The 24,719-nt window shown below is 43.2% G+C and overlaps 1 protein-coding gene across 4 annotated transcripts in view; it reads right to left on the bottom strand.

The window, feature by feature from the left end:
* The window catches only part of DST (dystonin), a 494,628-nt gene that overhangs the window by 210,520 nt on the left and 259,389 nt on the right, over positions 1 to 24,719 (bottom strand). For all 4 annotated transcript variants that reach the window (XM_012532210.3, XM_033424298.2, XM_033424315.2 and 1 more), the window contains exon 9: positions 30 to 196. In XM_012532210.3, coding sequence (XP_012387664.2) covers positions 30 to 196 — 167 coding nt within the window. The remainder of the gene's footprint in view (positions 1 to 29; positions 197 to 24,719) is intronic.

Below are 24,719 nucleotides of genomic sequence, written 5' to 3'. Positions count from 1 at the left end.
AGGGGGAAAAAACCCAACAAATTCCATACCTGTATTTATGAATGATGGCATTAAATAGTTTTCCATCTCTCCAGCAGGTGGTGAAATTTTCACACTGAATCCCCACATAACCCTCTGTGGCCTGCTGTGTCCATAGTAACAATCTCTCTTTTGCAGACATGTCTTCTGACTCACCAGTAACATGGATATCAGATATCTAAATGGAACAGAAAACATTAAACCATTAGGAAGGAAGGAAACTAACACAGATTAAGAACCTACTATGTGCCAAGCACTTTACAAGTGCTGTTTCACTTAATCCTCCTAACTCTCACTTGTAAGAGGAGTATATTTTCCCCATTTTACATATAGGGAAACTGAGTTTCAAAGAGGTTAACAGATGTAAAAGTCAGATTTAACCCAAGCATCTCATTTATTTTTCATTCCAAAATGTCCCAGTGTTGAAAATTCTCCATTCCACTTTACTAATTAGATCTGTTCAAACAACTTAAGCACATGTTTTTCCAAGTTCAAATGGATCAAAGCAGAACCTACAAATTAATCTACGTTACTGCCTGCAGAGAACTTGATCCAACAGGTATTCTGTGTAAAGAACAGAAAAGGAAAACAGCACCCTCTCCAATTAACCACATTACATAACAATTTGGCTTGAGGTCTCTCTAATTTTCTCATGAATCCTCATTCAGCTTACTCAATGGGAAACTTTTATCAAATAATTTTCCCTATACTTTGTTTTCATTAATTTTTTAAAGTCTCTTCCATTAAACGATAATAAAACAGGTCCCCAGTTCACACGATTTACATCTGCAAGTCGCCCTTTGATAAGGGTCCTACTTAACCTGCTGATGATGACATTAAGGCACCAAGTGACCTCGGCAGGGGTCACACAGTGATTTCCAAACTGGGAGTAACACTGGCAAACTGTTCCCTCAGCCAGTGCAGGAGCAAAGCCAGGGGATCAAGAGGACAGGCGGCCAGCCAGGGTCAGATGGGAAGCAAAATGGAGGGGGGGGCAAGTCATCCTGCACCAGGAAGAAAATCCCTGAAGTCATGACACTGGCCCCAGTCCTGGCCGCTAGTCCCATAGCTTTGAACACGTCATTTTACATCTGTGAGTCAACATTCTCATCTATGAGGAGGAAGGAGGCAGAAGCAGATAATGTTCAAGACTCTTTTCAGTCTAAACTCTGAGAGGCTAAGACACTGTAAAAACAACACAGAAGGCAAAGGTCCAAACAGGCAGTCAGGCAACTGAAAGTAGAAAACCCAGACCAAAGATAGCCCTTAGTCTAGAAAGGTGAATGGATAAAGACGATGTGGCACATATATACACACACACACACACACGCACACACACGCACGCACGCGTGCACACACAGTGGAATATTACTCAGCTGTAAAAAAAGAATGAAATAATGCCATTTGCAGCAATATGGATGGACCTAGAGATTATCATACTAAGCGAATTAAGTCAGACAGAGAAAGACAAATACCATAATGATATCACTTATATGTGGAGTCTAAAATATGGCACAAATGAAGTTATCTACAAAACAGAAACAGACTCAAAGACACAGAGGACAGACTTGTGGTTACCAATGGGAGGGGCGGTGGGAGAGGGATGGACTGGGAGTTTGGAATTAGCAGATGCAAACTATTACACATAGAATGGAAAAACAACAAGGTCCTACTGTATATAGCACAGGGAACTATATTCAATATCCTGTGATAAACCATAATAAAAAATATGAAAAATAATATATACGTATAATAACTGAGTCACTTTGATCTACAGCAGAAATTAACATGACATTGTCAATCAACTATACTTCAATAACATTTAAAAAAATAAAATAAAACAAAGAAAGCCTTTTACACTGGCCATTGCTTGGTGCAAACAGAAAGCCCTTTATTCCTACCGCTGCTCCAGGAGCCAGAGGACTAGAGGCCAACCCAGGGACGTGGGGAAGGAACACGTGGCAGTTAAGCCCACCCTAGGCCTACCAGCTCTGCCAGCACCCCGTGGAAGGGATATAGGCCCACACGCCTCTCTCCATCCGGTACTGGGTGAGACAGCCGTTCCAGGGAGCTCACACCCAGACACAGCCGGAGCAAGGCTCCCCACACAGGGCCAGTATTTGAAAGTGCAGGTGTACCTCAATTTAGTCATCTTTCCTAGGAATCTGTGCTCATCTCCACAGCACAGGAAAGAACTGTGTGCATGAACATGTTATATAGGATATATGGGAAGGATTTCTTTTTGTTTGTTTTTGTTTTCATTTTATTGAAGTATAGTTGATTTACAAGGCTGTGTTAGTTTCAGGTGTACAGCAAAGTGATTCAGTTACATATTTATATATTCTTTTCCAGATTCTTTTCCCTTATAGATTATTATAAGATAGTGAGTACAGTTCCCTGTGCTATAAGGTAGGTCCTTGTTGGTTATCTCTTTTATATATAGTAGTGTATATCTATTAATCCCGAATTCCTAATTTATCCTTCCCCCCGCCTCTCCCCTTTGGTAATTTTTTTTTTAAAACATGGGGGAAAAAAAAGAGCAGAAACATCGCCCAACTTCCAACTGACATTCTGCCCTAAAATCATGCTGGCGAGCCTTTCCAGCATATCCCAGGAGTTCAAATCCCATCTCTACCACCTACATGTTCAAGTTACTTATCTGCTTTAAGATCGTTCTCTCACTTGTAAAACAAGGATGATAACAGTCATTACACTGTGTTGTGCAAATTCAACAACACGGACACAGAGTAATGCCTGGCACACAGTAAGTACACTTTCAATTTGTTGGCTATTTTATTGCTATGGTTATTCTTTTTTTTTGACAAAGGGAGAAGCAAATACTTGGCTTTATTATTCTCCCAATTCTCTTAGGAAAAGAGTAAAAGATAAAAGTTTTCAAATTTGTTGCCTCAGACCAATTGAAATCTCTGAAAACAAGGTTCAGAGAAACGAATCTAGGAAACTGTAAATGAAAAGTTGAACCTCTATGCAAAATTTCACAAGAGCCTTTACAGATTATAAAATCAGCTTCTTTTGGACTTGTGGTTGCCAAGGGGGAAGAGAGTGGGGGAAGGATGGACTGGGAGTTTTGGATTAGCAGATGTAAATTAGAATATATATGATGGATATAAGCAACAAGGTCCTACTGTATAATAAATAGCACAGGGAACTATATCCAATATCCTATGATAAACCATAATGGAAAAGTATATAAAAATGTATATATGTATAACTGAGTCACTTTGCTGTACAGCAGAAATGAACACAACATTGTTAATTAACTATACTTCAATAAAATTAAAAAATATATATATATATATATAAAATCAGCTGCTTCTGGGAACCCTAAGAACACAGGAGCTACGTGGGTGATATTTATAGCTATATGAAGAAAGGGGCGATAGCTGGGCAGAGGCGGGGACTGGTTTCTGCCGGGTCAAGAACGTTCCACGCCAGTCCAGTCACAAAGGTAACTACCTATTAACAAGGGCTGCCAAAACATTTCAACCACAGGGTTAAGTTTGATAGTTGCAGCGCTGCCCAGCACATCCAGGGAAAGATATTAAGAAGAAGAGTTTAGAGGTCTGAATATGGCTAAACATCAACCAGGAGAAAATAATATATTTTATTAAATAAGTTCCCGAAAGTTCCCAAATCATATTTCAGCACGTTATTCTCACACACACTGTATCAGACCATTACACATGCATACACTGATTCAAAAGCTATAGTTTTAAAGGGTATTTCAAATATGTTCTGAACCAAACTTTAACATATCGAAGACCACTATCACGTTTAGTCTTTCAGCTTCTCCTGGGATTTCCAATTAACTGAGTAGTAACCCCACAGGGAAATCAAGGCATTTTTAGATATACTGTTACCACTAGCCACTACCTATCTGAGTCTATCAAACTTTTCATGATACGGTGTAAACAAAATTAAAAAGCAAAATAAACCAAACGCTAAACGTTGTTAAGTCTGCCGTTGCCACTCATGACTCCTAATGTAAAATCTGTGCATTCAGCAAAACAGCCTGACTCTTCCATCAAGGGCAGGCCACGTGGGATTCTAGGAAGTAACCAAGGCTCCTCCCTTCGAATCCTGGAGGCACACAGAGAGCAGAGATGGTTTCAATTCCTGATGCCTGCATTCAAATCCCAACTGCAACCACTAAGAGGAATAAGACCCAGAGCTACTCAACGTGGATGGACCTAGAGATTATCATACTAAGTGAAGTAAATCAGACAGGGAAAGATAAATATATGATATAGCTTATTTATGGAATCTAAAAAAAATGATACAAAGGAACTTATTTACAAAACAGAAAGAAACTCGCAGGCATAGAAAACAAACATGGTTACCGAAGGGGAAAGGGGGGGAGGGATAAATTAAGAGTTTGGGAGTAACAGATACACACGACTATATATAAAAGAGATAAACGACAAGGACCTACTGTACAGCACAGGGAACTCTATTCAATATCTTGTAATAACCTGTAATGGAAAAGAATCTAAAAAAGAATATATATAAATATATGTATACTTGAATCACTTTGCTTTACACCTACAACCAACACCACATGGTAAATTAACTATCCTTCAATTAAAACAAAGAAAAGATTCTCCTCATTTTTAAAACTTACATGATGCCATAATAACATCTTCCTCCTGGAGCAGTTCTAAAGTTTAGACAAGATAATCTGCACTATCTCAGCACAGGACCTGGCAGATAGAAAACTCTACAAATGTCAGCTTCTCCCACAACTTCATGAGCAGTATTTGCTGCTTCAAGCCTCTCACCAGCGATCTGTCAGCTCGCATCTAACACAAACAAGATCGTTTAGACCCAAGTTCCTTTCGAAACTGGAAGCCCTCATGCTTCTCATCCAGGTCACTGCTGCTGCCCCCCAAGTGCAAGTTCTTCCTCTCACTGAGCCTCTCCGGCCACGTTTCATCTCTGCTTCATCTCCCAGACCCAGACTGTCTCCACTCCCAACTTTCCGGAAGTATCTCTTCCACGGGAAACCAAGTCTGCCTCAGCATCATTACCCTGCCCCGCTTCTGCCTTTTTACTGAAACCCAGGCCCCGCCACTGCACTGCGTTAACTCAAGTCCTGGACACCACCGGGCCCACAGGCAGGGCATGTGTTTCGAACGCTCCCAGTGAAAACCAGTAGTTTTCAAACCATTATCCATGGGCACAAAGACCTTGCCTTCACACAGCAGGTCACTCTTGTGCCACCACCTTCCTGCTGTCCTCAAGATGACCCACACTCCCCAGCGGTCTGACACCGGGCTGGCTGTCCCCGTCTGCATCCAGGGCCCCATCCTCACAGGGCTTTGTCTTCCCTCCATGTCAGCCGGTCACACACACCTGTGGCCACAGCCTGGATCTTGTCACCTTGAACCCAACTTAGTCCACTTCAGGTCTGTACCTTCTGATAGCAATGTCCATTCTTCCAGTACTTTCATTCCTTAACTCCAGCTGGACCAACCACCAGGCTCAGCAACATCTCACATTCCTCCACTGGCCTGATTCTGCCCCGTCTCTGAGCCCTCTGCTCTCTTTACCTCCTTCTCCATTCGGTTTGCACCACATGATCCATCACTTCAACCACCATCCTCAACTCCCTCACTCCGTCCTCACCTTGCAACCACCCAGCCAAACCTCAACCCTGATCCAGGCAGCGGTATGTCTTCTCCAACCCTGCCCTGAGTCTTCTCCACCCCTGCCCTGAGTATACACCTGAACTAGAGGAAACCATACCACCACGTGGACTACTGCCTCCACGAATCCCAGCTCTGATCTCAGCCGGGGGCTCCAGGAAACTTGCCTTTTCTTTTCAGCGTCCTAAACAGCTGGTTTTTCTATCCCTCACAGCATCTCTGCCAATTCTTCCCGAAATGCCTGAAACTCGTACCCCACCCCCTCTTCTTTCCACATCTGGCATCACTTTTTCATCTTCTTTACAGAGAAAACAGTGACACACATAAGAGCCCCCTCACTGTCCCACCTTGTCACCCTTGACCTTTGCTTCCTCCTGACCTGCTTCCCTCCTGTGAATCCTCCACCTCCTGGGGTGGGGGTCTCACTATCAGTGACCCTCCCCTCACCTGGGTCTTTTGCTCTGAGTATATAAGATGCCCAAGGCTCTTCCATCCTAAAATAAATAAAAACAAATAACCCTCATAAACCCAGTTTCCTCTGTACTTAGCACCAACTCTCTTCTCAGTAAAGCAACTGGAAAAAAAAACCATTCTGTGTTTTATAATCTTTATTATCTTTACTCCTCAACCCGTCCAGACTTGGCTTCCACCCCAAACACTCCACGAAAAGTAAGGAGAGGTGACCAGATAAAAAGGGAGGGAGTTCTTGCTCATGATTCTGTTTTCTCAGGAAAGAAGGAAATTAGATGGTTGGTGGAACGTCACAGAGGAAGTGGTGGGCACAGGAGGGGATGAGGCGCTGAGAGACGGCACAGGGTCATCGGTCTCTCCTCCAGTTCCCCATCCTGACCTTGCCGAGGCAGCAGTTCTGCCAAACCTGCTCATCTGCGAATTCCCCACGAACCTGGGGAGACCGAAGTACCTGATTCCAGGGATGCATGAGCTGCCCCAAGACTGTCTTCAAGGGAGAAGAGGGTCTTATAGCCCCATTTCTTCTGTTTCCCCATGGCCAACGATGAGCTGAAGCAACTATTATCTTTACTCAGGACCATCGCCTCTAGTCTCCAGTGTCAATACCAACAATACCGGGCTCAGGAGAGCTTCCCCTTCCTCTGGAACTAAGCCTCAGTGTCGGGACGAGTAACAGCCTCCTAACCAGCTGCACTGGACCACGTCTGCCCTGCTCTCACTCCGCAGGCACATTAATCCAGGTCAGTCTTGGCTGGTCTGCCCAGACCCAAGCCATTCTCCTTCTATTCCACGATCAAACCATACGAACGTCAGACCATGTGGACTAAACACTCCCTCTCTCCTCGGGTCCTCTGTTCAGGCTACTTCTCCCCTTGGAACATCCTCCCCATACCCTGCCCAACGTGGTCAGACTAGGTGCTCACTTACCATCTGCTGAGTAAGGGGTGGGAGACAGAGAGGGAAGGGGGAGGAAGGAAGGGAGGGAGGGAGGGATGGAGGGAAAGGAGGAAAGAGGGAAGGAGGGAGGGAAGGGGGAGGAAAGGAGAGGAGGGGGGAGGGAAGGGGGAGGAAGGAAGGGAGGGAGGGAAGGGCGAGGAAGGAAGGGAGGGAGGGAAGGAGGGAGGAGGGAGGAGGGAGGGAGGAGGGAGGGAGGAGGGAGGGAGGAGGGAGGAGGGAGGGAGGAGGGAGGGAGGAGGGAGGGAGGAGGGAGGAGGGAGGGAGGAGGGAGGGGGAGGGAGGAGGGAGGAGGGAGGGAGGAGGGAGGAGGGAGGGAGGAGGGAGGAGGGAGGGAGGAGGGAGGAGGGAGGAGGGAGGGAGGAGGGAGGAGGGAGGGAGGAGGGAGGAGGGAGGGAGGAGGGAGGAGGGAGGAGGGTGGGGGAGGCGGGGAGGAAAGATCAGAAAAACGTGTCACGTTTTCATTTGGTATGAATGGGTTTTAGTCTCTCATGTAAACCTTGTCATCTTAGAAAGTAAATGGCTGCCAATTAAGCTCACTTTGCAATCATCACCAAACACCCCGACCACTGCCCAGAAGTGCCCGGGCGGTGAGCCCAGCCCCGGAGATTACTCTCCAGAGCCCTGACCAATCCCCATTTCTCTGGGTGTGTCCGCCTCTGTGTCTCCAGCCGCCCATCACCCCCTTTTGCGTACTCCTGGCCCCACGTGTCCCCATGTCTGTGTCTCGTGGCCCCACGTCCCTGGGTGTCTCTGTGGCCTGGGTGGGCCTTTCTGAGGTGGCTGCCCCACGCTCCCCCTCCTGCTGCCCCAGTCCTGCACACAGTGTTATTTATGCCCCCCCCCAGCCCGTGACAGCCACCGCCATGCCCCTCACAGTGTCCCAAGGGAGGAGGGGCATCCCTGCCAGGAGCCCTCTGCCCATCTCCCTCCCTGCCTCGCAAGCCCCCGCCCACCACCCTCACGTGGCTCACATTCAACTGCCGGAAGTTTTGCTGTCAATAAAACGTTTGAGGATCGCAAAAAAAAAAAAAAAAAAAAAAAGTGAGAGCCCCACATTACCTAAGTGTCATCGAAATCATTTCTGTAAAACAGTTTCATAAACTTGACCCAGGACATAGCCTTGAAATGCCTTTTCAATGGAAGAAAACAAGCCATCACCCCCCATCTGAGAGTTCACTCCCAGCTGACAGCGGACTGGCCCGCTACCTGCTGCGGGAATCGCCACAGCCTCCTGATTCTGGTCAGCTGAGGCTGCAAGCCTGGAAGTCCTCTGAGTACAGTCAATGGCACTAGATGACTGGGCAACAGCCACACCTGATTTTTATGGATGTTGTCATGCTTCTGGCATGCAGGGAGGGGAGGGCACACCAACAGCCAACTTCCAAAGCTGACGCACATACTCCCTAGGAGACTATTCACATTTTTATTTATTTTATTCTATACTAGGCAAATATGCAACTTAAAAAAATTTTTTAAATAACTATAATTTATTGAAAAGGTTAAAAAGTTAATCAAATTTACTATTTAAATAATCGACATGTGACACCAGAAAGGCAATGTCTCTGAGGTTAAGAGAACTGAGAAATTTAACTTAGAGAGGCTATAAAAATAGTAAAGGATTAAGGAATCCGGGGAACTCAAACTGGAAGGTCACAAAGCCCTCTGGCAACTCCCTGGTTTCACTGGTGAACAAGCTGAGGCCAAAGGAGGTGAGGGGACTGGCCCAGGGTCTCAGCACTCGAACAGGAAGGGGCCGAGGGGATGGACCTATGTCTCCTAAATTCCAACTCAGAATTTGCAAGAGGAGAGTGAAATCTCTCCTTCATATTTAGAAAAGAAATCTACCCGTACAACTCAGACTGATCTTTCCTCAGGAGGCCCAGTGGGTGCTCACTCTTCAATGCTGGAGAGATGTCTGCACCCGGGTTGGGTTAGGGTTAGGGGTAGCCCCCAGCTCCCCTCAACCCTAAGGTCAAGACCCTTCCCCTGGAGCTTCCTAGCCTCTACACTGGCAAAGCAGCTGCTACAGAGAACACTTCTCATTTTCAGAGGACCCACCCCTGGATCTCTCACAGGAACCAAACGTCAGGGTTCACAGAGGTTCCCTCACTAGACTAGACACACGCCCTTGACTGCCAGCCTCGCCACAGAGCAGCAGAGCTGTCCCTAGATTCACGTCCTTCCTCTTCTCCCAGAGCTGCTGCAATAGGTCCTCTGGATGCATCTGGACTGAGCTGCAAATAAACATATTAGTTTTACGACTCGGTCCCTCCCAGGGGTTATTTCTGTCAACCAAGAGGTTGACAGAATTTTAAGCTAATGGTGGAATTAGAGAACACACTCTCTGACACGTTATAGGTATTCACTAAACATCTGCTGAAGAAACAGTCAAAAGAAGAATGGACCTGGGGGATGAGAGGCAGCTCTGCTGGTGCAGAAGGATACCTTATGTCCAAGGAAAGAAAGAAGTGCTCTTCACAACAGATGGTCACAACATGTGTCCCCTTTTTAACAGGAGCAGAAGACAGTGGTGAGACAGAAGTTATAAAGCGCCTACAACCTCCTGTTTTTCTCCCACATACTACTTCATTGAATCCTCAGAACAAGAAACCATCCTAGTTCACAGACGTGGGAAGTATGACCTGCATTAAATGTAAGTCTTCTGGTTTCTCCAAAGAAGACATACAGATGACCAATAGGCACGTGAAAAGATGCTCAACATCGTTAATTATTAGAGAAATGCAAATCAAAACTACAATGAGGCACCACCTCACACCAGTCAGAATGACCATCATTAAAAAGTCTACAGGGACTTCCCTGGTGGCACAATGGTTAAGAATCTGCCAGCCAATGCAGGGGACACAGGTTCAAGCCCTGGTCTGGGAAGATCCCACAAGTCGCGGAGCAACTTAGCCCATGTGCCACAACTATTGAGCCTGTGCTCGAGAGCCCGTGAGCCACAACTACTGAAGCCCATGAGCCTAGAGCCAGTGCTCCGCAACAAGAGAAGCCACCGCAATGAGAAGCCCACGCGCCGCAACTAGAGAAAGTCTGTGTGCAGCAACGAAGACCCAACGCAGCCAAAAATAAATAAATAAAGTCTACAAATAACAAATGCTGGAGAGGGTGTGGAGAAAAGGGAACCCTTCTACACTGTTGGTGGGAATGTAAGTTGTTGCAGCCACTGTGGAAAAGAGTATGGAGGTTCCTCAGAAAACTACAATAGAATTACCATATGATCCAGCAATCCCACACCTGGGCATATATCCAGACAAAATTATAATTCAAAAAGATATATGTACCTCTATGTTCACAGCAGCACTGTTCACAGTAGCCAAGACATGGGAACAACCTAAATGTCCATCAACAAATGAATGAATAAAAAAGATGTGGTACATATACACAATGGAATACTACTCAGCCATGAAAAAGAACAAAATAATGCCATTTGCGGCAACATGGATGCAACTAGAGATTATCATACTAAGTGAAGTAAGTCAGAAGGAGAAAGACAAATAACATATGTTATCACTTATATGTGGAATCTGAAATAGGACACAAATGAACCTATCTACAAAACAGAAACAGACTCATGGACATGCAGAACAGATTGGTGGTTGCCAAGGGGGAGGGGGTTGGGGGAGGGATGAAGTGGGAGGTTGGGATTAGCAGATGTAAGCTTTTATGTATAGAATGCATAAACAACAAGGTCCTACTGTGTAGCACAGAGAACTATATTCAATATCCTGTGATAAACCATAATGGAAAAGAATATAAAAAAGAATGTATGTATAACTGAATCACTTTGCTGTACAGCAGAAATTAACACAACATTGTAAATCAACCATATTTCAATTAAAAAAATAAAACTTAAAAAGAAAATTTTAAGTCCTCTGACTCAAGAGCTCCTAAGTCCCCTTTCCTCTGCTACACCCAATCTGTAGCGACGCCCTACAGCATTTCAGGAAGAGTTTTATCTATCAATGAACCAGCTCATTTTACAGAAGGAAAAACTGATTTAAGGGATACACAGTAGATATGGGAATGGTAGTTGTCAAATGTTCTCCCTGCAGAACCCAAATCCCTACTGGCTAGTCACGAGTATCATCCAGGGAATTTCAATTCCTTCATATAGTTTTGTTAAAATAAACGACAGTTTATACTCTAATTGAGAGAGTTCAGGTATTAACAAGGATGAAAGCAGCAGGTTGGAAAAGGTGATCTCAAGATGCTTCCACCTCTTTTAACATAATTATTTCAAGAGTGAAAGTTTATCATTGGGAGCAAGGTTGTTGCAGAGCTGTGGAGGGTGGTGACCCATGTTCCATCCCCGACCCCACCGCTTACTGGGCCTTGGTTTCCTCTCATCAAGATGCCGACACGCACACATGGTTCAGAATGGTGCCTGCCCCACATGAGTGGAAGTGACTACACCAGACTGAGGATTATTCCCTACATTTTTTTGCTCACATTGCTTGACACTGTATTCAGGCAAAAGCAAATTCCACATTGAATGTGTCAAAACACTCAAATATTTCCAAGCCAAGATGTTTGCTTCCAAAGATAATCTCTTTAACAATGTTTCAACTATTTTGGCAGAAACCAATGTAATCAACACATTTTTAGAGTCTGCTTCCAAGTTTCAAAAATGTGTGAAAAGGCTCCACAAAATATTCTTAACTGTAAAGACAGCACACATATTTTGAAAATGCTATCTGGTTAAAAACTGCCTTCCTAAAAGGAAGAGTTAAATTGAGGATAAAAGTAAAAAGTTGATAAAGTTCAAGTGCTAATGCTCTACGTTGATGGCTACCTTTAGCAAATGCTCATTTATTTCTTATTCAAATTATGGGGGAAAACTAACACAGATATGACTATATTTCTTGTATAGTAAAGGATTTTAAACTTGGCATGCCCTTCATTTAACTGAAAAGATAGAGGCATTCTATTGCTGATAGAGATCCAATTCTGTGCAATGATTTTATAACTAAACTTTCACAAACTGGGTCATGAAATCCAAATGAAGACTAGAAATTTAAAAATCTATAAACTCATTTTCATTAAAAAAGATGAAATGGTTCAGAAAGAAATGTTAGTCAACTATAAACCAAATGACCTTTGCTTCCAAGATCTATAGAGCAAAGCTACCGTGGAAAAGTAGAAATATTTAGATTTCACCCTAGTCCTTGAATTCTAAGCACGATTCTATAGCTTAAGATTCACAGAAGACTTGGTTAAAGAAAAAAATACTGAATAAATATTACATTTCAGTGAGGTTGAATATTAATGTATTATTCTAACATTTTGAGATACCTCTCAATTATTTTGTTTTTATAATTTAGAAAGTCAATGAATGAAAATATCTAACCCATCATTACTCAGATGCTGATAATGTAATTTGTACACTATCCACACCCTTCGCCACCCTTCCCTCCTTGGCTTCTCTCCTGTATGTCACTGCCCTGTTTACTGCAGTTCACCAAAGGATGAAAAGGAACATGAAAAGAGTTTAGTGTTCAGTAGTTAACACAGCTATATGACAGGGTGGGACGTTAAAATGACAACAGTCCCCCTTATCCACAGTTTTGCTTTCCGTGGTTTCAATAACCGAAGTCAAACACGGTCCAAAAATATTCAATGGAAAATTCCCAGAATAAGCAATTCTAAAGTTTTAAATGGCACGACATTCTGGGGAGCAGGATGAGATCTTGCACCATACCGGTCTGCCCCACCCCCAACAGGAATCATCTCACTAGTCACTTCGTATATGTCTTGGTTATCAGACTGACTGTTGCGGTATCCCACTGCTTGTGTTCAAGGAACCCTTATTTTACTTAATAACTTAATAACAAAGTGCAAAAGCAGTGATGCTGGCAACTTGGATAGTCTCCTAATGTACCTAATGTATAAACTTTATCATAGGTATGTAAGTACAGGAAAAAGCACAGTACATACACAGAGGGTTCAGTACTATCCAGTTTCAGGCCTCCACTGGGAGCCTTGGAATGTATCCCCTGCAGGTAAAGGGGGAACAACTATATTAAGCATCCTCATCCCCAAAGCCTTTCAGGTGACTAAGTTTATAGCCACGGTCCCCATCATTTATAATGAACAAACAATGGGATATAAGTGCCTAGTGTTGGTTCAGTATATAACAGGTGCCTAATAAATGTTTGGTAGAGGAATCAAAGAAGTGACGGATGGAGGAAGGGGTGAAAACACTCAACAGAAAGGTATGCAATGAAATGCATGGATTTGTAGGAATTTAAAAGTGAAAGAGCTGTATGTGGGGAAAGGTAGGGAAATGACATCAGTTCAAAGTTCAGCTTGGAGATAATTGTGGGTGAGATCCAAGCCCTTCCACGTCCTGGCTGAGTGACTTGAGCAAGTCACTACGTCTCCTGAGGCTCTATGTCCTCCTCTGTAAATGCAGCAAACAACAGAACCATTTCATGATGGTTAAACAGCACAGTGGGGGGTGTCTGGCATGCAGTAGGACTCCACAAATACCATGCCTAATAACAGTCGTGTCGTCATCCAGTCCCACATCCTCCTTTTCTGGAAAATGAAGCCGAGACCCGGAGAAATGAAGAAGGCGTCCAAGGCACACAGCTCTCTGGTGGCAAAGCTTGGCGAGAACTCACACCTCCTGCCTCCAGGCCCGTGATCCACGCTGCTTGTCAGAAAACCCATGATGAGGAGAAAATGAAGGGTGAAGCTGGTTCTCAGAACTTAGCATGTTTTCAAGAAACATGTGAGAGGGCGCCTGAAACATATGCAGTGCTCTCACATTCCGTCATAAGATATTCTGATACAGTTAAATCCAGGGTAAAGCTTCATCTGGAGATGATTCTAGCACCACAGGGACCCTGGGGTCCACTTGAGAATATGAAGAGTAACGAGCACCCTAGCCACAGTCTTGACCATCAGAATCATTGGCCCGCGGTGATCCATTATATTAGAATCACTAGAGTTGACATCCGGGCACCTATATTTTTCTTTTAATATTTATTTTATTTATTTATTTTCTTTATCTTTTTTTTTGTTTTTTATTTTTTGGCTGCATCGGGTCTTAGTTGCAGCACGCAGGATCTTTTGTTGCAGCACACAGGCTTCTCTAGTTGTGGTGCACGGGCTTCTCTCTAGTTGTGACATGCAGGTTTTCTCTCCAGTTGTGGTGCACGGGCTTCTCTCTAGTTGTGGTGCACAGGCTTCTCTCTAGTTGTGGCATGCGAGTTTTCTCTCTCTAGTTGTGGTGCGTGGGCTCCAGAGCAAGTGGGCTCTCTAGTTTGCTGCAGGTGAGCTCTCTAGTTGAGGCACGCAAGCTCAGTAGTTGTGGCACACGGGCTTAGGTGACACCAAGCATGTGGGTTCTTAGTTCCCCAACCAGGAATGAACCCTCATTCCCTGCACTGGAAGGTGGATTCTTTACCATTGGTAAGTCCCCAGGCACCTATATTTTTAAAAGCTCCTTAGGTGACACTTACATGTGGTCTGTTAGAGAACCAATGACCTATAAATAGAGAAAACAACAATCTTGGCTGAGAGCAACATCACAAGACTGGGAAGAGGTGGGATTTGTGAAACTCAAGAAGAAGAATGCTTTGTGGGCACAGCTCGAGGGGAAAGGCAGGACTCCCCGTCACAAGTCCGGGAAGCATGTGAGTCAGACAAAGAAGGGGCCCTGCACAAGGTGAAGACCCTGAGCTCATCACTCCCTATCCCCAAACGTGCTCTGCCTCTGCCACCTCTGTTGGCAACACTCATCCTCCCCAGATGAACATCAGCTCTTATAAACATCAACCCCTGTTCCAAGTTCACAGCATCTCCTTCAGAACTCTGACAGCTCATCAAAGTAGGATGCTGTGTCATCATTTAAACTCAGCTACTCTCATCTGCTGTGTTCCCTTAAGGACCTTATTTAACCTGAGTTTCCATTTCTTCCTTCCAAAGAGGAACTGTCTATTTCACCTATTTAATACACTTGTTAAGAATGATCAAAAGACACAACGTGTCTGAAAGTGTTTTTCCACTTCCAAAGCAATATGCAAATCTAAGATGCTTCCTTTGTTTACTTACACCTCTTTACCCTAGTGAAGTTTTCACAGGTTATGAGATTTACACTCAGTAGATGCCCAAGAAGGGGCGGCTGAGTCTGCTCCACAGAACCCCAGGGCCTGGAGGGCCACCCGAGGTTGGCTTACGATGGCAAGGATTAAAGAGGAGGTGGGCTGGTCACCTAGACTAAGAATGACAAATATCACAGGACCTGGGAAGTTCAAGTCAGAGGCTTAAACTAAGTCTAAGCTTAAGATAAGTTCAAAGAATTGTGCAATATTCTACTTTGGAGATTAACCCAAACGTCACTGAGCCCAACCGTGCACACACAAATGAATGAGTAAAAATGACTCAAATAGAGAAGATATGGAAAAGATTTTGAAGGGACAATGTCTTGCAAAGGAATGCTGGCTAACAGGCCATTTCTGGGATGGAATACTAGTGAAGGGGCTGAGAGCTCTCATTTGCATCCAATTCTGCAATGAAAAATGGAGAATCCAATGCAAGATAAAGAGGGCCGTGCACAGTTCTAACCAAAGATAATTAGGCAGAGTCCACCTCCAAAGTACCGGGAAGAGTGCATTTACGAGCAGCCAAGCTGTTGGTCTGACTCTGCCACCAGTCTTTATCTGGACCACGGGGAAGTTAAGATATCAAACTCCTCAGATAAAATAAAGACTATCCCTCATCAAAAAGTCTACAAACAATAAATGCTGGAGGAGGTGTGGAGAAAAGCGAACCCTCCTACACTATTGGTAGGAATGTAAGTTGGTGCAGCCACTAAGGAGAACAGAAATGGAGGTTCCTCAAAAAACTAAAAACAGAGCTACCATATGATCCAGCAATCCCACTCCTGGGCATATATCCGGAGAAAACCATAATTCAAAAAGATACATGCAACCCAATGTTCATAGCAGCACTATTTACAATAGCCAAGATATGGAAACAACCTAAATGTCCATCAACAGAGGAATGGATAAAGAAGATATGGTACATATATACAATGGAATATTATTCAGCCATTAAAAGGAATGAAATAATGCCATGTGCAGCAACATGGATGGACCTAGAGATTATCATACTAACTGCAGTAAGTCAGAGAGAGAAAGACAAATATATGACACCACTTACATGTGGAATCTAAAAAAATTGATACAAATGAACTTATTTACAAAACAGAAACCGACTCACAAACTTAGAAAACAAATTTATGGTTGCCAAAGGGGAAAGTGGGGGGAATGGATAAATTAGGAGTTGTGGATTAACATATACACACTACTATATATAAAATAGATAATCGACAAGGACCTACGGTATAGCACAGGGAACTCTACTCAATATTCTATAATAAACTTAAATGGGAAAAGAATCTGAAAAACAATGGATATATATAAATATATAACTGAATCACTTTGCTGTACACCTGAAACTAATACAACAGTGTAAATCAACCATACTCCAATATAAAATAAAAAAATTTTTAAAAGTGAAAAAAAATAAGGATTATCTCATTCAGCATTTCCCTAGAAGATAAGAGGCTTTAAGTACCTCCATATCACAATTATTTAACAAATCTGACTGACAGGTTTATGACCTATTTTCACATGTATTTTCTATTGAAGTTTCAAAAATCGTTAGCTACACAAAGTAGAAAGAAGGGGTAAAATCCTTGGCATGAGTATAATTCAAGTGGGAAAAAAGGCTTATGCACCACTAGGAAACAGATTTTATGAGTTTCCACTAATGAAAACATGTGAGGCTTACTTGAAGCCAAATTATGCAAAAAACAGATGGAAAACATATGTGAGCAAAGCAAGTGGTTACATTCATAAACACACAGCAGCCAAGCGGCTTTCTTTTTCACTGACCTTCATGCCAGGCCTACATAGACAAGGCCTAGACCGGATGATTTCTTTTTAAATGTAACCACTGTAAAATGTAAATAGAATGCACGACATAACATTGGCAAGCCGCGTTGGTGGATACAAACAGGGGAACCAGCTTCAGGAGGACAAGCGGCCAAGGCCAATGATGACTGCACACCTAGACCCTACTAAAACCTCATCTGACCACTGGGTCAAGGATCTCTGCCCAGCAATACAACGATCTTGCCATGAATGTTTCATGTTCCATATACCACTTAACGTCCAGATGTTTTCCTAAAAGGCAAAGTTAGGAACAGCTTAAATGAAAAAGCCATCAGCTGCCAAGTGGTACCACGTACAGGACGTTGCTTGGGTGATGCACTTCTCAGGCAAGTAACAATATTCACTTACGTTTTAAAGACAAGTAAAAACCCCAGAGAAGCAACTTGTCTAAAGCTAAATATCCATGTTAGGAATAAAGATCACAACTTCCTGGCAGCCTGAGTCATATTCAGATTCCTATGACCCGTTGCCCAAGTGAGTTCTGATTTTAGACTTGGCCGGGGAGTAACTCACGTAACAAAGAGACAGAATAGATTTGGGAAGTTTCATCTGTGCCTGTCACCCCCAAAGCACGCACACACACACACACACACGCACACACACACACAGAAGCATACACAGATACACACACGGAACTGAAAGCAATTATGTCAGTGTCCCTGTGTATGGAAACGGACAGAGAACTAGAATTGGGGTTTTGGATCAGCAATCAAACTTACAGATCAGCAGGTCAGGGCTGACTGATCATTGTAGCATCTCCTCCCTACATCTGTCTTGTCATAACTGCTTTTTGATTTAACTTTTGTTTCCAAAGGCTATTCCATCGGAAAAGTCAAGACACATGAACTACAGAAATTCAAAAGACGTGCGTTATCTTAGAGCAGTGGTTCACTGAGTCTTCCAACAGTAACAAAAATGTATAGGGTTTGAAATAAAGGTGGGATTAAAGAATGTACCACCAAAAATAAAATCATAGTAATCAAACCTAAGGCTACAAATGAAATGCACCAAGAACTCTACAGCTTTCACATAAATGAATATGAAAAGAATGTTTACAAAGGACAAATTACAGAACCTCAGCCAGGTGTGAGCACCTGGAGTCCTTATTTGCACGTTAAACTCAGGCTCTGTGCTGCACTTACCTCCTTTCCACTTGTGTCCTTGGAAGGAAAGGACACGTTATCACAGAGGGAAGCACATCTCTTTTTTTCAAACTGGAAATGATGTGTTGCATGAGGGCAAGATCTCTCCATGTTTTGCTTTTCTTGAACACCGCAGTCATTTTTTGATGGGTCTTCAGAAAACCCACTTTTTTCAAGCACTCTCTCTGTACCACAGTGAATGGAATTTAAGCTGGCTGCCTTTTGGAAAGAAAAACTATCAGTTCTTCTCTGGAATGTTATTTCTCTTGGGTTGACATCATCGAAATGGTCCTTCCTCTTTGCACAGTAGGGAGTGCTGTCTTTTTCTGAAATCCTTTCCTCTAGTTCACTAACTTTGACTTCTGTTTTCTGGTGTTGAGGAGGAGAAGGGCTCCCAGGATGACACCGACTGCTCACCGTCTCATGCTGGACACCCGCTTCCAGAGTGAGGCTGGGGCTGGTACATCCCTCCTGCACCAGCCCCTTGGACCAGGGGGCTGCCTGCTCCCTGGAGACCAGGATGCTACTCCTCTTCCCTTCATTTTCATGGTTTGGCTCTCCTGACTTTGTGTCACCTACAGTTTTCTTGGTCGGTTCTCTTCTAAAGTATTTTCTTCTTCCAGCAGAATATTTTTCAAGGCTCAGAGGAGTTTTGGCAGGATCTAAATATTGTTCTTCTTTCTCCGCTCGGACACATCCACAGACATTCCCCATGTGATTTGCAGGAAATCACAGTTGCTCAGTGTCACTCATTTCAAAAGCCAGGGCTTACTCAGATCTCCATGCAGTCTAATTCCTCAGACTTCATGACCATCCTTTTCAGCATGAGGCCATTTTGCTTATGAGAAAGGCACCCGCAAGAAATGCCGTGGCATCCTGCCCAGCCGGTCCCTGGGTCTCATTAGACACCCCGTGGCTTACTTCTGGCCACCAATCATCTTAGACAAACATCACTGCTCACTGTCAAATGACACGCTGATGAGCTTTCAAGGCAAACCCTTAACTTTATTGCACGAAAAAATTCTGATCCTTGCTTTACTTTCAGTTTTCTGAAACGCGGTTACACTACCAAAGTTTGAATTAACCTTTGGAACCACTGGTGATTCAGCAAACACGAGCACAAACAGAAAGCAAATCCCAGTCAAACTTAGTTTCAAAGTGCCTTTCAAATTTAGTTTCAGAGATTCTCCACCATACAATTTTTTTTCTTAAGAAACACAATCTAATGTTGGCACTTGCCCCCCAAAAAAGGGCTCAAAAACCTCTATAAACTGTACTCTTATTCAAAAACAGCAGCCATAAAAAAAGAACAGGATGATTCAACAGCTGAAGGAGAGATAATACATGCTAAATGCCTAAAACACTCTATTCAAATTGTTTCTAAAATCAATCTCTTCGAATAGTTTGTCATACTTTTCATATGACAAATTTCCAAGCCATTTCTCTTTTTATGATCATTAGGATTTTCATATGAGGAAATCGATAAATTTTATGATTTAAAGCATGGAACTCTTAGCCAGAAGAAACATCTGTGTGTACTTATACATGAATTAAGGCAGTTGAACTTTACTTGTAACTTTTATAATTGTACCCTAGTTAAATATTACACAGTTTTACCAGGGCCATGGTGTATACATAATAAATCAGTATGGAACCCGATGACCTAAAGTGTGCATATTTCTAACACTGAGTCATCAATATGGTAAAAAGGAAATTAGTATCGCATGACTAGTCTTTTGCATAAGCTGACTAGAGCCCACGAGCCACAACTACTGAAGCCCGCATGCCTAGAGCCTGTGCTCCGCAACAAGAGAAGCCACTGCAATGAGAAGCCTGCACACCGCAATGAAGAGTAGCCCCCGCGCACCACAACTAGAGAAAGCCTGTGCGCAACAACGAAGACCCAACACAGCCAAAAATAAATTAATTAAATAAATTTATCTTAAAAAATGGAAAGAAAATTGATAATTGCCTTTCTTTAGATTGTCTTTAGACTGATCAAAGATGGAACTCATTTTTCTAAATAAAAATATTCAATTAAATAGTCAAGTTAGCAATGTGGCTGATATTTGTCAATAACAGACCTGCATGGTGAGGTTTTCCTTAATCATTTCAAGGGGAAATTAATCTCCAACAGAAAAATAACTGAATATCCTAGAAGACAAGCTGGTAAAAATAAAGCTTCAGGTTTGTTTCTTTTTAATTTGATTTTCAATGTCTTCATTGGCAATGGAACATTATTCAAGAGAATTTCAAAGTATAATGGCTGGTATTTACACTAACACGATGATAGAGGCGAAACCAGTGATTTGCAATTGCTTCCAGCCCTGCCAAACAAAGCAAATGCCCATTTTCAGGCCACTGCACACTGCTCCCTCCCCCAGGAATGGCCCCACTTCAGTCTCTGCCTGGTAACTGGCATTCCTCTTGCAAAGCCCATCAGTGATAATTTCCTTTATTCTCTAAGACCTTCTTAATCCTACCACAACACACCCTCCTCTACATCCCTATTCTTATTTGTATTGTGATAGACTCATCACCCCAGATTATAGTCGGTTTTACAAGCAGTCTCCCAAGTATAGAACAATATACTTCATCATCTGAATGAGACAGGCTTTGCTGCAGTGCTGCAGTGCTTGCACCTGGACACACCTCTCCTCCAGCAACAAAATACAAAGAAACTATATGCGACTAAAAATAACTGTGTGCATTTTGCAGTTGGGGCAAATTCTGGACAAAAGATACAAAGAGCCCAAAAAACCCAACTGCCACTTTTGAAGAGCCCAGAGCAAAAAGCAGGATACGGGCATGTGCCCCCTGCACTCAACATCACCTAAGCCACCCCTCAGCCTGAGTCCTGGACACATCCCTACCCTCTCCCCATATAAGGAACAAGCTCGTCCCGCCTCAGGGAACAAGAACAAGCAAGGGAACCTGTTGCTTGTTCCCCCTGCTGCTGCAGGGGCCCCAATAAAGCCTTGCCTGAATTTCTTGTTTGGTTTCTAGTCAATTTCTATTGATTAAGGAGGCCAAGAACCCTGGTCAGTAACAATTAGTATCTCTGGATCTAGCGTATGGTAAATAATACAGGATTACTGTATTGATAATGCTTACCTTCTGTAACATATTCAATTTGTAATGCTCAAATATTTTTAAATCAATAAATAAGGCTTGTCTTGGCATAACCAGTAAAATCGTTCTAATCTTAAATTATCATAGGACTAAGAAAAGTATTTCTTTAAATGAAAAGGAAAATTTTAATTTTACCAAAAAATTTATATGTTTCATTTTAAATAAATCTTGGTCTAACTTTTAAATACTGGTGATAATTTAACAGTCATAATATCTTGTAACTCAGGTCCTAAAATACACTGGATTTCATAATATATGCCACAGGATCATATTAAGAAGCAAAACTCTTGGGAGTTTGGGATTAGCAGATGCAAACTGTTATATAGAGGATGAATAAGCAACAAGGTCTTACTGTATAGCACAGGAAACTATATTCAATATCCTGGGATAAACCACAATGGAAAAGAATATGAAATAGAATGTATATATGTGTACAACTGAACCACTCTGCTGTATAGCAGAAATTAACACAACACTGTAAATCAACTATACTTCAATAAAATAAATGTTAAAAAAAAAGAAACGGGCTTCCCTGGTGGCGCAGTGGTTGAGAGTCCACCTGCCGATGCAGGGGACACGGGTTCGTGCCCCGGTCCGGGAAGATCCCACATGCCGCGGAGCGGCTGGGCCCTTGAGCCATGAGAGGCCCGCGTACCACCAAAAAAAAAAAAAAAAAGAAACAAAAAAAAGAAACAAACCTTCTTTGGTACTTCTGTGGCTAGTCCTCTTCTGTCCTCCAAAGACACCTGAACCCCAAAGAGCTTTCTTAATATGTAATTCTTTTTTGAATGATCTTTTGCTTTACAATTCTTTCAATTTAGGGTCTAACCATACTGCCTTTAATTTCCAACCATTTACTCACATTTTGGTCTGTTACTTTCTGGTTTCTTCTCCCAGGAACTTGGGGGGACCTTCTCCAAGGTCCCCAATGTCTTTTTCCTAGACAAAACTACTAACCCGTACTCAATCTTAACTTTTTCAGGCTCTCCGGTTGCATTTCACACTGCTCACCATTCCTTTCTACTTGCAATTATCTTCCCTTGGTTTAGTCAATACTACATTTTCTTGTTACTACAATTAGAAATGAAGAATGCTGCTCTATCTATTGGGAGAATGTTGGTAAAACTATCATCTAGGGCTGTGATGAATCTATCTCAATATAAATAAAAAGAGGGAGGTAGAGGAGTGTTGTAGGATCAGAAAGGTGTTAGAGAAAAAGGGAGATGCTCACTGATATTAGAGATAGGCTTTGCCAGCTGGATGCCAGCTGCCAGCCAGAGGTCTCCAACTGTTCATTTTCTGTTTCCCCAGATGGAACGTCTTCCTCCTGCACCCCTAATCATGGGCCTTCCCCAAATTTCTGTCCTTTGCTCTCTGCTCTTCTCCACACGTGCTCTTCCCTTGGATCCTCTGAAGATCCCTTCTCTCTGACAGATTCAAGGACCACTTGTATTCTGGAAACTCCCAGGTTTATCACCTGTACCTCTGACTCCCCAGTTCCGCTCTGCTCACACATTTCCAGCTGCTCAGCAGACAGAAGCCCAGGGTATCCCACCAGAACGTCAAACTCACGCAGAAGGTCACCTTTCCCTTTACCCTCACCTCCATTACTGGTTCTTATCTCCCAGGCTTAACCGTTCAGAGGCATCTTTAATCCCCTTCCTTCATCCTCCACACTCTGTCACCAAGTCCCTTCCTTTCTTTCTTCAAAACACCACCCCCTGGATTCAACTTTTCTTCCCCATCTGAGTCCTGCCTGGCCTCTATCACTCCACTCGGAGGGCACCACCTCAGCCTCTCAGCTTATACCCCTGACTGTGGCCTGTGATCATTTCTGATTTTTTTTACTGGAGCCCACAGAATGGTTAGGTGACTTGCTCGATGCCTTCATGGCTACAGATAAAAGAGCCAACGATGACACTCAGCTCTCCCTCCCTCCAGAGCCTGGGTGTGCCCCACAGGGGTTCCCACTCTGACCTTCAAAATCCAGACTCAGCCTGTATCACCAGCTGTCAGTAACTATGGGATTGGTTCCATCCAACAGGCCTCTAACCTCCCTATATGGGGCTCTTGCATTTTCAACCCTATAAGTTCTGAGAAAGCTGCTGAGAAACACCATGTGAAATCTGCTTTTTTGGCCAGTTCTAGCTAGACTTCACCTGTGCTGGTAACAAGGTCTGGGGTCTGGCTCCATGACCAAATCCCTGCCTTGGGTAAGTACTCAGTACCCCAGGTCCCCTAAGGATGGGGTCCTCTAGTAATGAGGGTCCTGCTTCCACTTCCTGATACTGGATCTCCCAGCCATCAATAGCACAGCTAAGTGGACATTCACCTGTATTAGCTGCCCTGTCGTCTGGCAGGCTGACACCTGGTTACCTGGTCTCCTGGGACCTGGGTCTCCTCCTCCAAATTCCTACTGCTGCAACTCTGTTGCCTGTCCAGGTCCTGGAACCTACAAGACTCTACTTCCTATACCTGTGAATCCCTGCCAGATTTATCCTGTTCCCAAACGAGCCCTGACTACATTATTTTCCACCTACATTCTCCTACAAACCCTGTATCCCAGTCAAATTTTTTAAAGATTAGAAATAAGTCTTCTTCTTCCCAAAATTTGGTCCCAAACCCCAGCTCCTTTCTGAAGTTGGCAAGTTCTCTCTTCCTCCTGCAAGGTCCACCACACAGCTGTCAATCAGTAAGACCTGCTGTTTGCCCACTACAGGCCAGGCTCTGCGCGCTGCACACACAATGCTGCGTGGTCACACAAGGGATTGACAAACCCAAAGCCAGTTCCAAAACTAGGACTCACCCTAAATCAAATGAAGATGATTTTTTAAAAAATGCATCATTTTATAAAAACCAAAGATCAAGATCAGCCTTTAACTGGCACTGGTAATTAGATAATAATTCATAGTTAATATATTTGCCTTTACTCTCCTTAAACCTAGTTTGAGAAAGTGGAGCTCTACAGGAAACGTGGATAGTTCTAGTTCAAGAGATGTCTTTATGAGAACGATACTGCCACCTAGTGTCTACAAAACTAGGAGAAAACAGCAGGCATAGTTGAGAAACTGTAATATCAATGAAACCCATTCTAAATAAGGATTGAATCATAAAACTTTTATGTATCTAAATCAGGTAATGCTGGCCAATAAACAAAGAAATGTGGCTACATTCAAAAAAAGGGAATCTCTGTCTTCGAACACTGAGATTACAAGTATTTTAAGCTTTCAACAACACGAAATGAGATGCCAAGTTCATTAGCAGCATGTTACTGAGAGGAACAATACAAATATATTGTTTAAGAAACAAAGCCTAAACATCATATGATATCACTTATATGTGGAATC

Source organism: Orcinus orca, chromosome 10 (genome assembly GCF_937001465.1).
Source record: "Orcinus orca chromosome 10, mOrcOrc1.1, whole genome shotgun sequence".
Classification (NCBI taxonomy): domain Eukaryota; kingdom Metazoa; phylum Chordata; class Mammalia; order Artiodactyla; family Delphinidae; genus Orcinus; species Orcinus orca.
The sequence above is the reverse complement of the archived record's forward strand: the minus strand, read 5'-3'. Positions and strand labels throughout refer to the sequence as shown.